This window comes from Engystomops pustulosus, chromosome 2, assembly GCF_040894005.1.
Source record: "Engystomops pustulosus chromosome 2, aEngPut4.maternal, whole genome shotgun sequence".
Classification (NCBI taxonomy): domain Eukaryota; kingdom Metazoa; phylum Chordata; class Amphibia; order Anura; family Leptodactylidae; genus Engystomops; species Engystomops pustulosus.
In genome coordinates, this window is record NC_092412.1 from 13138875 (window position 1) to 13153381 (window position 14507).

At 52.4% G+C, this 14507-nt stretch overlaps 2 protein-coding genes across 5 annotated transcripts in view; one reads left to right on the plus strand and one right to left on the minus strand.

The window, feature by feature from the left end:
* Nucleotides 1-14507, plus strand: part of LOC140119790 (uncharacterized) — an 822703-nt gene that overhangs the window by 391791 nt on the left and 416405 nt on the right. The window lies entirely within an intron of this gene.
* Nucleotides 436-902, minus strand: LOC140119911 (histone H3). The gene has a single exon (XM_072139347.1). It carries the CDS (start codon nt 900-902, stop codon nt 492-494), a length of 411 nt encoding a protein of 136 aa, XP_071995448.1. The 3' UTR covers nt 436-491.

Below are 14507 nucleotides of genomic sequence, written 5' to 3' on the forward strand. Positions count from 1 at the left end.
ACTGAGGAGGCAGGGAACCCATAGAGCTCGCACTGTGACCAGAGGGACAGAGCGGGGAGCGCAGCTGCGGGTGTGACCAGGGAGGCAGAACGGGGAGCTCGGCAGTGACTAGTTATTATATGTGAGGTTTAGGGTCTGTGCTGCGGCAGAACACGTTCTATACCGTTGTTATTAATTGTATAGCGCCATCATATTCCGTAGCGCTTTACAAACCGTAGGGGAAACAAGCCATTACATTAGCGAGATATATGTTATTGTGACGTCATGTCAGGAACGACGGGATTCAGAGATTCCTGGCACCGGGGGGGGAGGGGACACCGCTGACAGCACCAGCAGCCGCGGCGTCTCCCTGCAGATGGGCATGAGGCCTGGGAGCGGCCACAGGCGGTTGCAGGGTACACTTGAGGTTATTGAGCTCGTCCTGTGGAGGATGTGGGTGGCTCTGAAAAGAGCCTTTGTGTTGTGTGGGACGGTACCCGCCCGGGGAGGACTTAGGCCCTCTCGCCGCGGATCCTGCGGGCCAGCTGGATGTCTTTGGGCATGATGGTGACTCTCTTGGCGTGGATGGCGCACAGGTTGGTGTCCTCGAAGAGGCCGACCAGATAGGCCTCGCTGGCCTCCTGCAGCGCCATGACGGCAGAGCTCTGGAAGCGCAGGTCGGTCTTGAAGTCCTGAGCGATCTCTCTGACCAGGCGCTGGAAGGGCAGCTTCCTGATGAGCAGCTCGGTGGACTTCTGGTAACGGCGGATCTCGCGGAGAGCCACGGTGCCGGGGCGGTAGCGGTGAGGCTTCTTGACTCCGCCGGTGGCGGGCGCGCTCTTCCTGGCGGCCTTGGTAGCCAGCTGCTTGCGGGGGGCTTTGCCTCCGGTGGACTTGCGGGCGGTCTGCTTGGTTCTGGCCATGGTTCTCTCTCACACACAAATAGCGGTGATATGTGGAAACGGGAACTGAGCGCAATATTTATGCTCCCGCACTCGTCCTCATTGGCTCAGGTATAGCCCGCCCATTGATTCCATTGGCTTGTTTTTAAGCCCGCCGAAACACAGGGAAAGACAGCGAGCAGCCATTGGCTAACAGCGGCCGATCGACGTAACTTCCGCTGATAATGTCCCCTCCTGCGTGGAAGTGTCAACCGCTGCCCCAATCACTGCAGAGCCTGGTGCCTCTCCTGCATCCTCCTGACAGGACGCTGCCTCCCCTCCGTATCCTCAGCAGCATGCAGGATCCCCGTCTGTCATGAGGAGGACGCGCGGACACATAGATCCCATCACCAAAAATAATAATTATAATCAAGCTTATACTGCAATGTCTAAACAGTCCACTAGGTGTCACCACAATTCCAAACTGACCTGGGATCCTCTAATCAGAAATGAGCAAATAACTCTGTTCCTGGATATGGTGTTGTAGTACCTACAAAACTTCACTAGATGTCACTACTTTACATATGAAAACGACGGCCTTAGAACTACACATTGTACAGTCATCCAATCAGAGGTCAGTAAAAGGATCCACACTGAAGCATGATGATGCAGTACCTAAAAGCTTCCATTAGGTGTCACTATATGACAACGAAAAGTGCTAGTCCTCATCCGGGTAACTAGCGACTCCCATGATTTGTCACAGAGAAAAAAAATATTGGGAAAGTCAAAAGGAGAAGTCGAAGTGTTAACAGGCGGGAGGGGTATACACATGGCGCACCTGCCAGGAGGCAGAATCAAGTCCCCCGCATCAGGCGGCAGATTGCGGATCACCGCTGGTAGTACAGACTTACCAATGGCTGCTAAGTCAGTGGTACCTGAAAAATGACGTCATCACACACCGGCCTGTGTCTCTATACAGTATACACTGCTGCTTAAAGAGAGCTTATGGGGAGGCTGAGTATACTGGGGGAGAGGCTGTGTATACTGGGAGAGGCTGTGTATACAGGGGAGGCTGTGTATATTGGGGGAGAGGCTGTGTATACTGGGAGAGGCTGTGTATACTGGGAGAGAGGCTGTGTATACTGTGGGAGAGGCTGTATATCCTGGGAGAGGCTGTTTATACTGGAGGAGGCTGTGTATACTGGAGGAGGCTGTGTATACTGGGGGAGAGGCTGTGTATACTGGGAGAGAGGCTGTGTATACTGTGGGAGAGGCTGTATATCCTGGGAGAGGCTGTGTATACTGGAGGAGGCTGTGTATACTGGGGGAGAGGCTGTATATACTGGGAGAGAGGCTGTGTATACTGGGGAAGAGGCTGTGTATACAGGGGAGGCGGTGCATACTAGGGAGAGGCTGTGTATACTGGGGAGAGGCTGTGTATACAGGGGAAGAGGCTGTGTATACAGGGGAAGAGGCTGTGTATACAGGGGAGGCGGTGCATACTAGGGAGAGGCTGTGTATACTGGGAGAGGCTGTGTATACAGGGGAGGCAGTGCATACTAGGGAGAGGCTGTGTATACTGGGGACAGGCTGTGTATACTGGGGGAGAGGCTGTGTATACTGGGGGAGGCTGTGCATACTAGGCAGAGGCTGTGTATACTGGGGAAGAGGCTGTGTATACAGGGGAGGCGGTGCATACTAGGGAGAGGCTGTGTATACTGGGAGAGGCTGTGTATACAGGGGAGGCAGTGCATACTAGGGAGAGGCTGTGTATACTGGGGACAGGCTGTGTATACTGGGGGAGAGGCTGTGTATACTGGGGGAGGCTGTGTATACAGGGGAGGCAGTGCATACTGGGAGAGGCTGTATATACTGGGGGAGGCTGTGTATACTGTGGGAGAGGCTGTGTATACTGGGAGAGGCTGTATATACTGGGAGAGGCTGTGTATACTGGAGGAGGCTGTGTATACTGGAGGAGGCTGTGTATACTGGGAGAGGCTGTGTATACTGGGAGAGGCTGTGTATACTGGGGGAGAGGCTGTGTATGCTGGGGGAGAGGCTGTGTATACTGGGGGAGAGGCTGTGTATACTGGGGGAGGCTGTGTATACAGGGGAGGCTGTGTATGCTGGGAGAGGCTTTGTATACTGGGGGAGGCTGTGTATACAGGGGAGGCAGTGCATACTGGGGAGAGGCTGTGTATACTGGGAGAGGCTGTGTATACTGGGAGAGAGGCTGTGTATACTGGGGGAGAGGCTGTGTATACTGGGGGAGAGGCTGTGTATACTGGGGGAGAGGCTGTGTATACTGGGGGAGGCTGTGTATACTGGGGAGGCTGTGTATACTGGGAGAGAGGCTGTGTATACTGGGAGAGAGGCTGTGTATACTGGGGAGGCTGTGTATACTGGGGGAGGCTGTGTATACTGGGGGAGGCTGTGTATACAGGGGAGGCTGTGTATACTGGGGGAGGCTGTGTATACTGGGAGAGAGGCTGTGTATACTGGGGGAGAGGCTGTGTATACTGGGAGAGGCTGTGTATACTGTGGGAGAGGCTGTGTATGCTGGGAGAGGCTGTGTATACTGAGGGAGGCTGTGTATACAGGGGAGGCAGTGCATACTGGGGGGAGGCTGTGTATGCTGGGAGAGGCTTTGTATACTGGGGGAGGCTGTGTATACAGGGGAGGCAATGCATACTGGGGAGAGGCTGTGTATACTGGAGGAGGCTGTGTATACTGGGAGAGAGGCTGTGTATACTGGGGAAGAGGCTGTGTATACAGGGGAGGCGGTGCATACTAGGGAGAGGCTGTGTATACTAGGGAGAGGCTGTGTATACTGGGGAAGAGGCTGTGTATACAGGGGAGGCGGTGCATACTAGGGAGAGGCTGTGTATACTGGGGAAGAGGCTGTGTATACAGGGGAGGCGGTGCATACTAGGGAGAGGCTGTGTATACTGGGAGAGGCTGTGTATACTAGGGAAGAGGCTGTGTATACAGGGGAGGCGGTGCATACTAGGGAGAGGCTGTGTATACTGGGAGAGGCTGTGTATACTGGGGAAGAGGCTGTGTATACAGGGGAGGCGGTGCATACTAGGGAGAGGCTGTGTATACTGGGGACAGGCTGTGTATACTGTGGGAGAGGCTGTGTATACTGGGGAGAGGCTGTGTATACTATGGGAGAGGCTGTGTATACTGGGTAGAGGCTGTGTATACTATGGGAGAGGCTGTGTATACTGGGGGAGGCTGTGTATACTGTGGGAGAGGCTGTGTATACTGGGGGGAGGCTGTGTATATTGTGGGAGAGGCTGTGTATACTGGGGGAGGCTGTGTATACAGGGGAGGCAGTGCATACTGGGGAGAGGCTGTGTATACTGGGTGAGGCTGTGTATACTGGGTGAGGCTGTGTGTACTGGGGGAGTCTGTGTATACAGGGGAGGCTGTGTATACTGGGAGAGAGGCTGTGTATACTGGGAGAGGCTGTGTATACAGGGGAGGCAATGCATACTGGGGAAAGGCTGTGTATACTGTGGTAGAGGCTGTGTATACTGGAGGGAGGCTGTGTATACTGGAGGGAGGCTGTGTATACAGGGGAGGCAGTGCATACTGGGGAGAGGCTGTGTATACTGGGGAGAGGCTGTGTATACTGGGAGAGAGGCTGTGTATACTGGGAGAGGCTGTGTATGGTGGGAGAGGCTGTGTATACTGTGGGAGAGGCTGTGTATACTGTGGGAGAGGCTGTGTATACTGGAGGAGGCTGTGTATACTGGAGGAGGCTGTGTATCCTGGGAGAGGCTGTGTATCCTGGGAGAGGCTGTGTATACAGGGGAGGCAGTGCATACTGGGGAGTGGCTGTGTATGCTTGGAGAGGCTGTGTATACTGGGAGAGTCTGTGTATACTGGGAGAGGCTGTGTATACTGGGAGAGAGGCTGTGTATACTGTGGGAGAGGCTGTGTATGCTGGGAGAGGCTGTGTATACTGAGGGAGGCTGTGTATACAGGGGAGGCAGTGCATACTGGGGAGAGGCTGTGTATACTGGGGGAGGCTGTGTATACTGGGAGAGAGGCTTTGTATACAGGGTAGGCAATGCATACTGGGAAGAGGCTGTGTATACTGGAGGAGGCTGTGTATACTGGGGGAGAGGCTGTATATACTGGGAGAGAGGCTGTGTATACTGGGGAAGAGGCTGTGTATACAGGGGAGGCTGTGTATACAGGGGAGGCGCTGCATACTAGGGAGAGGCTGTGTATACTAGGGAGAGGCTGTGTATACTGCGGAAGAGGCTGTGTATACAGGGGAGGCGGTGCATACTAGGGAGAGGCTGTGTATACTGGGGAAGAGGCTGTGTATACAGGGGAGGCGGTGCATACTAGGGAGAGGCTGTGTATACTGGGAGAGGCTGTGTATACTAGGGAAGAGGCTGTGTATACAAGGGAGGCGGTGCATACTAGGGAGAGGCTGTGTATACTGGGAGAGGCTGTGTATACTGGGGAAGAGGCTGTGTATACAGGGGAGGCTGTGTATACAGGGGAGGCGGTGCATACTAGGGAGAGGCTGTGTATACTGGGGACAGGCTGTGTATACTGTGGGAGAGGCTGTGTATACTGGGGAGAGGCTGTGTATACTATGGGAGAGGCTGTGTATACTGGGAGAGGCTGTGTATACTGGGGGAGGCTGTGTATACTGTGGGAGAGGCTGTGTATACTGGAGGGAGGCTGTGTATACTGGGGGAGGCTGTGTATATTGTGGGAGAGGCTGTGTATACTGCGAGAGGCTTTGTATGCTGGGAGAGGCTGTGTATACTGGGGGAGGCTGTGTATACAGGGGAGGCAGTGCATACTGGGGAGAGGCTGTGTATACTGGGTGAGGCTGTGTGTACTGGGGGAGTCTGTGTATACAGGGGAGGCTGTGTATGCTGGGAGAGGCTGTGTATACTGGGGGAGGCTGTGTACACAGGGGAGGCGGTGCATACTAGGGAGAGGCTGTGTATACTGGGGAGAGGCTGTGTATACTGGGGAAGAGGCTGTGTATACAGGGGAGGCGGTGCATACTAGGGAGAGGCTGTGTATACTGGGGAAGAGGCTGTGTATACAGGGGAGGCGGTGCATACTAGGGAGAGGCTGTGTATACTGGGAGAGGCTGTGTATACAGGGGAGGCTGTGTATATTGGGGGAGGCTGTGTATACTGGGGACAGGCTGTGTATACTGGGGGAGAGGCTGTGTATACTGGGGAGGCTGTGTATACAGGGGAGGCAGTGCATACTGGGAGAGGCTGTGTATACTGGGGGAGGCTGTGTATACTGTGGGAGAGGCTGTGTATACTGGGAGAGGCTGTATATACTGGGAGAGGCTGTGTATACTGGAGGAGGCTGTGTATACAGGGGAGGCTGTGTATACTGGGGGAGAGGCTGTGTATGCTGGGGGATAGGCTGTGTATACTGGGGGAGAGGCTGTGTATACTGGGAGAGGCTGTGTATGGTGGGAGAGGCTGTGTATACTGTGGGAGAGGCTGTGTATACAGGGGAGGCAATGCATACTGGGGAGAGGCTGTGTATGCTGTGGGAGAGACTGTGTATACTGGGGGAGGCTGTGTATACTGTGGGAGAGGTTGTATATACTGGGAGAGGCTGTGTATACTGGAGGAGGCTGTGTATACTGGAGGAGGCTGTGTATACTGGGTGAGGCTGTGTATTCTGGGAGAGGCTGTGTATACAGGGGAGGCAGTGCATACTGGGGAGAGGCTGTGTATACTGGGAGAGGCTTTGTATGCTGGGAGAGGCTGTGTATACTGGGGGAGGCTGTGTATACAGGGGATGCAGTGCATACTGGGGAGAGGCTGTGTATACTGGGGGAGGCTGTGTATACTGGGGGAGGCTGTGTATACAGGGGAGGCTGTGTATATTGGGGGAGAGGCTGTGTATACTGGGAGAGGCTGTGTATACTGGGAGAGGCTGTGTATACTGGGGGAGAGGCTGTGTATACAGGGGAGGCAATGCATACTGGGGAGAGGCTGTGTATACTGTGGGAGAGGCTGTGTATACTGGAGGGAGGCTGTGTATGGTGGGAGAGACTGTGTATACTGGGAGAGGCTGTGTATACTGGGAGAGGCTGTATATACTGGGAGAGGCTGTGTATACTGGAGGAGTTTGTGTATACTGGGGAGAGGCTGTATATACAGGGGAGGCTGTGTATACTGGGAGAGTCTGTGTATACTGGGGAGAGGCTGTGTATACTGTGGGAGAGGCTGTGTATACTGGGAGAGGCTGTATATACTGGGAGAGGCTGTGTATACTGGGGGAGGCTGTGTATACTGTGGGAGAAGCTGTGTATACTGGGGGAGGCTGTATATACTGGGAGAGGCTGTGTATACTGGAGGAAGCTGTGTATACTGGGAGAGGCTGTGTATATAGGGGAGGCAGTGCATACTGGGGAGAGGCTGTGTATACTGTGGGAGAGGCTGTGTATACTGGGGGAGGCTGTGTATGCTGGGAGAGGCTGTATATACTGGGGGGAGGCTGTGTATACTGTGGGAGAGGCTGTGTATACTGGGAGAGGCTTTGTATGCTGGGAGAATCTGTGTATACTGGGGGAGGCTGTGTATACAGTGGAGGCAGTGCATACTGTGGAGAGGCTGTGTATACTGGGAGAGGCTGTGTATACTGGGAGAGGCTGTGTATACTGGGGGAGGCAGTGCATACTGGGAGAGAGGCTGTGTATACTGGGGGAGAGGCTGTGTATACTGGGAGAGGCTGTGTATACTGGGGGAGGCTGTGTATACTGGGGGAGGCTGTGTATACTGGGGGAGGCTGTGTATACTGGGGGAGGCTGTGTATACTGGGGGAGGCTGTGTATACTGGGAGAGGCTGTGTATACTGGGGGAGGCTGTGTATACTGGAGGAGGTTGTGTATACTGTGGGAGGCTGTGTATACAGGGGAGGAAGTGCATACTGGGAGAGAGGCTGTGTATATTGGGGGAGGCTGTGTATACTGGGAGAGAGGCTGTGTATACTGGGAGATAGGCTGTGTATACTGGGGGAGAGGCTGTGTATACTGGGGGAGAGGCTGTGTATACTGGGAGAGGCTGTGTATACTGGGGGAGGCTGTGTATACTGTGGGAGAAGCTGTGTATACTGTGGGAGAAGCTGTGTATACTGGGGGAGGCTGTATATACTGGGAGAGGCTGTGTATACTGGAGGAAGCTGTGTATACTGGGAGAGGCTGTGTATATAGGGGAGGCAGTGCATACTGGGGAGAGGCTGTGTATACTGGGGGAGGCTGTGTATGCTGGGAGAGGCTGTGTATACTGGGGGAGGCTGTGTATACTGTGGGAGAGGCTGTGTATACTGGGAGAGGCTGTGTATACTGTGGGAGAGGCTGTGTATACTGGGAGAGGCTTTGTATGCTGGAAGAATCTGTGTATACTGGGGGAGGCTGTGTATACAGGGGAGGCAGTGCATACTGTGGAGAGGCTGTGTATACTGGGAGAGGCTGTGTATACTGGGAGAGGCTGTGTATACTGGGGGAGGCAGTGCATACTGGGAGAGAGGCTGTGTATACTGGGGGAGAGGCTGTGTATACTGGGAGAGGCTGTGTATACTGGGGGAGGCTGTGTATACTGGGGGAGGCTGTGTATACTGGGGGAGGCTGTGTATACTGGGGGAGGCTGTGTATACTGGGAGAGGCTGTGTATACTGGGAGAGGCTGTGTATACTGGAGGAGGCTGTGTATACTGTGGGAGGCTGTGTATACAGGGGAGGAAGTGCATACTGGGAGAGAGGCTGTGTATACTGGGGGAGGCTGTGTATACTGGGAGAGAGGCTGTGTATACTGGGAGAGAGGCTGTGTATACTGGGGGAGAGGCTGTGTATACTGGGGGAGAGGCTGTGTATACTGGGGGAGAGGCTGTGTATACTCGGGGAGAGGCTGTGTATACTGGGGGAGAGGCTGTGTATACTCGTGGAGAGGCTGTGTATACTCGGGGAGAGGCTGTGTATACTGGGGGAGGCTGTGTATAGTGGGGAAGCTGTGTATACTGGTGTCAGGGAAATATCCCCATCTCTCGATGTGATATGTGGTTCCAAATCATTGTATAGTACGAGCTGCTCCCTTTTTGTGAATAATTTCAGGTACTGCTCAGGTGGTACACTGACATATGCTAATCACACATCCAGGACTTATCTGACCCTTCACCTGCTTCCCTCCTGAGCATCCTGAACATTATATCACAACACAATTCATGTAAATCCACTGTAAAGGGTAGAATCTCTACATCCTATTGGTGTATATCCTTATACATGTCAGCCTACCACCCCCTGAGTACTATTAGACATGGTATACGGCGCACACACTGTAGTAGGAGTGGTAGGAGTAATAATGTCCATAGCAGCATCGAGCTACACAGATTCATGTTCTGTAGTCTCTGGGTCCTGCGCCCTTCTTCAGCTGTCGCAGTCTCGTTGTAGTTTCTATACGTGGATATGTTACAGGTATTTGGGATGACCCTTCAAAAGACTCTCAGGTGTCACATCAGGACCATCTCATCACCTGGGTGCAGGTCCTCTGCTCTAGCTACTTTAGGTTCTGGAACTGAAACAGATACTTGGTTATGCCCCTAAGAAAATCTGCAGGTTTTTGGACACCCCACCAGTTCTCTATGACACCACTGGACAACCTTAGGGAAGTATATGTTCATCCATGGGGCAATTCTAAAAACAACCTCAGTAGGTGAAAAGACTGTTTAATCCCTAGAGCTCTTGTCTATTATATTACTGCCCCAATAGGGATTATTACTTTAGTCTCTAGAATAAGTGGACTAACATATTCCTCGATCCCTGTGTTCTTTACAGTTGCTTTAGTTACAGGATAGGGTTCAGATTACCCAGAAAAGAGGTCCACACACATAAGTACATGTTCATAGCTACTTACCTTTGGTAGCTGTACTTAGCCAATCTGGAGCCTCTGGAAGGGGTAATGCGGCTTCGGAGTGTATATATGAGGGTTTTCACTACTCTCCCTACTAAGCACATATAAACATACTTGTGCAAATGGACAGTAGCAAAAGTGAATCTAAGTGATACTCAATACTTACGGAGCATATAGAGTCTTAGACTGGTGTCTCACCCTGTGGGTGCACTGAACCATCATAGGGTAAAGGGCCCTTGGCAGACGTTGCTTGTCACCTCTTTGCCGTAGTCCACCCTCCAACCATTGGGTCCCAGTGTTACTCCGGTCTTGCTACCTCACCTGTGAAGCCAGTTTCTATAAAGATAGGAGTATAGATAACCCTACTGGGCCAGCAAGAGTCACGGACTGTACTGATCCAGGCTCCTTTCCCCTAGGCTTTCCTAGTAACCAGTATGGTCACTTCATGTGTTATAGGTTTAGAGGTTTTACCTTCTATTATGGACCTTTATTGTAACACTAAGGCCTCTATCAGCTATTTCAAAGTCTCATAGTTGTTGATAAACTTACTATATGAGGTTAGGAATCATAAGGAATCCCAAAAGACTCACATTCTTCCCCTCTGCCACTTTACACCCCTCCATCAGTGCCCTCACCTCCGCCTCCCGTACAGACAGGTAGGTCAGGAGTGGTTCTGCTGCTGTTACCTCATGTTGTGTGACCGCTGCACATCTGGTGTAGAATTAACCTCATTCCTGGTTTCTAAAGCCATCTACAAAAAACTCAAAATGCAGATTAATGATATATTCAGGTTAGACATATTAAAAGGTAACTGGTTCATTAATCATTAGATAATAGAAAATTTTAAATACAACCCATCTACCTCATGTCTCCCCCCTTTGAATCTAGCGAAAATAGTGGAGCTGGATTCAATGTAATACATCATAAAGAGGGCACATTGTAACCAAGGTTTTCTAGTCATGAAGAGGTGAAATAGTAACAGGATAGTCCAAAACTACTACAGAAGCTTTTTATGCGTAGGCAGCAGTAGGATACAAAACCAAGAAGGGTCCAGGTTGTCATGTGACACACGATCAGCAGCTTCCGGCCTGTGTCCTCTCCTCTGTGGTGCTTGGCTTAAACTTAAATGAGAACAATAGAAAATAAGCAATATACTCCAGAAAAAAACACAGTTTTGGGACCAATGCCGATGTATCTGCAACACCCTCGCCGATGCAATGGCGAAGGAGTGCTTGCAAATACGTCCCACAGCATGTCATCACATCACACAGGGGGCATTGCAGTGGTAGCTCCTGCCTGGCAGGGCAGGAGTTAAGTGTTTTGTATGATTCAAGATCTGTCATCCAATTTCAAAACAAGAGGGTTATCCTCCTACAGACATCAATGTGTCCACCGGTATAGGAGACTCTATACCACAGTTTTGTTTTAACAACCGTACCTATAAAAAGTAGCACCAGGTGGCAGTAGAGTACTAAAAGGTATATATTTTATTAGACTTCAAAAGGAAATTTCTTTTGTAATACATAGATTTTTACTTTGTTAAAAACATGCCAAACAATTGTGCAATGAAAAGTTTAGGTGGGTATAGAATACATTTTTTAAAAAACATGAAAAAAGTTAAGAAATAAAGTGATGAAAGTTTAAAAAAGTTATGCACTTAGCAGAGGGGGAGGGAAAAGAGAGGTTTCCATCTGGTGTTTATATACTTAAATTTATTGCAACATTATATGCCCGGCCACAATATCGTTCCCTATTTGGATTACTATTGCACTTATACTTATTACCTAAGTGTTCACTATGGAATAGATATTCATTACCTTCTTTTGTATAGGGATAAATGGTGTGTGCCGGTCACCAGTGGAAGATTCCCTGCCCCTCGGGTACCTCGACGCGCGTTTCGCCAAACGGCTTCGTCAGGAGGAATGAATACAGGTGAATATGCCCTATAATTTAAGTAATATAGTGTCCAATGGGATCGGGGACTACATTGGTGGGAGGGGAATTGCGGGTCAATGGAGGTTAATGTGGGTGTTTCCAACTGTTGATTGGCGCACATACCGAGATCAAGTCTCGCTGTTTTACTAGAGACCGCGAGCAGAGCCATTGTCATCCAATCACTTGTATTGCATTCTGTCTAATGTAAGCTGAGATGTAATTGGAGGAGTAGCCACCACCTGACCAGGGGAGTTACAAAACCCCTGGCCAGGAATGTTCTAGAGCAGTCTCTCTCAGGAGAGAGAAGAGGCCAGTTCTAGTCAGACCTGAGGGTCTGCAGGACACCAGAAGAGTTTAGTTTTAGCCTAGCTCAGATCAGAAGAAGCAGACTGGGTTATCCCAGTCCAGACTCTATTCAGCCAGCATACCATACCAGAGCAGGAAGAGCCTAGCCCCTGCCTCTGAAGAGTGGAGCTAATAGATAAGAGTTAGTGAGGAAAGGGGTATCATCCTACCTTCAAGGGTGATACCTGAAGCACTCCAGGACAAGCTGAAGCTTCCTATTAGGACACAGCTACCTCCCAGCCTGCCCTCTGCATCCAGGCTGGCGATCTACCTCCTGTGGCTCCCTCTAACTGCAACTCAGCACTCCACCATTCTGTTAAAGGCACGTTGCTGTGGTTCCTGTCGGTTCCAATAAAGAACTGTAAGTTGTTTTCGTTCAACCTCTGCCTCCGCCTGGTCCCTGCTACTACGGCTGCCCTCATCACAGACACCCTGTCCACTACACAGAGACTCATACTCTAGACACCAAAGGGTTGCCCCAGGGAGATCCGCTATAGCAGCCTCTCCCTCATCATTTCTTGCCAACACCACCCTGCTGGAGACCTGCCAGGCTGTAGGACAGCCCTCCGGTTCCCCATACCAAGCACCGTGACACAAGCGTGCTTAGGCCGCAACTGCCAGCCACTCAGGTACTGCGGGCCACGGCTGACTCCAGGCCCCGAGAAAAGGCTAGGCCCCGGTGGGGGATGTTGCAAGTGGCGTCACGAACAGGATTGATACTTCTGTGCCTTATTTCGGCATTAAAGACTATTTTTTATTGAAAAAGACTGTGCTGCCTAACCCTGCTGCCATTCGGGTTTAGGCCCAAGTGATTGTGTGTTTCTGCATTGAACTGTATTACTGCTGCCACGTGCTGTCAAGCTCCGCTCCAGCACACAAGAGGTTAATCCCTGCAAAGAACTTTGTCAGCTCTGCTACATCCGGCGCTGCCGCGTCTGAAGCATTTTACCTCACGAAACTGTGGCGCAGCAAGTAATTCCAGCCCGCCAAAGCCTTCACTGGCGGGAAACCCAGATGACACACCAAGCTCCACCCACGCGCGAAGGGCGCGAACCCCACCTCCTGTGGCGCAGGAAAAATTAGAGCCCGCCACAGCTCTTGGCGGGAAGGACTTGGACTCCGCCCTCTGGCACGAAGCGGACTTCCTGCCCCGCCTCAACGAAACGCCAGAACTCGTGCGGATCTTGAACAGTGAGGTCAGCACCATGTGGGGTCCTCCGCCATTCCCTTCCGTGGAGCGTCCCGAGTTCTTTGAGGTTCTGGAGACCATTGTTGTGGTCTCTGCGCAGCCGGTCCGGAGGCCCTTCGCGGGGCACCGGCTGCATCGAGGACTAACCCGAGCCTTCATCACCAGGAGGTATTTCCAGACAGTGACGGAGTACCAAGTACCACCCGGGCGGTTCCTCGTGCCTCTCCCGGTTACCATGCCGGTACCGCGGGCCCACGTGGAGGCGCCACGTGGGGAGGCCCCGACTCCTGTCGAGCCAGCGCCTGGGCCTACTGCTGCCGTGCCACCTGCTCCGAGGCCTACTGTCCCTGCTGTTCGGCCTGCTAGCCCTGCTGTGACGGTTCCTGATCCTCCGGCTGCTCCTGCTCCTGTTCCGGCACCTGCCCGACAACCACGGAGATCCGAGCCTACACCAGAGCCACGAACACCAGCACCGGCACCTCCGCAGCCTCGAGGCCGAGGTGAGGCCGTTCGCCAGAGACTCCGAGACGCTGTTTCAGAACAGCGACGCCGCGAGAAGGAGGCCCAGCGTTACATGGCCGGCCGGTCTGCAGCTGGAGCCTGGGTGGAACAAAACCGCACCACCGGCATGGTCCGGTACTTCGACCGGCAGTGTGGCTATGGCTTCGCCACCCAGGACTACACCGGACGGGAGGTATTTATTCCCTGCCGGTCCGTCAAGAGGCCTGACCTTCTGGAAAGGCTTCACAATTTGAGACCGGGAGAGTGTATTGAGTTCTCCCTGCAGGAGGGGCCCCGAGGGCCATGGGCTGCTGGTGTGATCCGGACTCCGACGAGGACCGCTACCCATCGTACGATGAGCTCTATGAGGACGACGAGTGGCCGGAATCCCCAAACACCTCTTCTTCCTCGGCTGCGAGTCCCCGGGCGGTGAGCCACGTGAATGCTCCATCCACGGTGATCGTGAGTACGGGTCCCATTGCCATCCATGGGCCGGGTATGATCCAGGGCGCCACCCCCACCGTCTCCCCTGCCGGGAGCATTGCCAGGTCCCGCGGCTCTTCCGTGGGAGAAGACATCCCGGCTAGTGTTACCGGGGGTGTTACAGAGATAGCACCTGGATGCCGCTCATACAAGGGTAAGAATGTTAGTCGGCAGGTACTTGTACATTGTATAATGCTTAATTGTGTCACATATGCCAATGTAATGCATATATACACACACTTTATATTTGTCGCCAGGGAAGAAGTGTTTACATAACAAA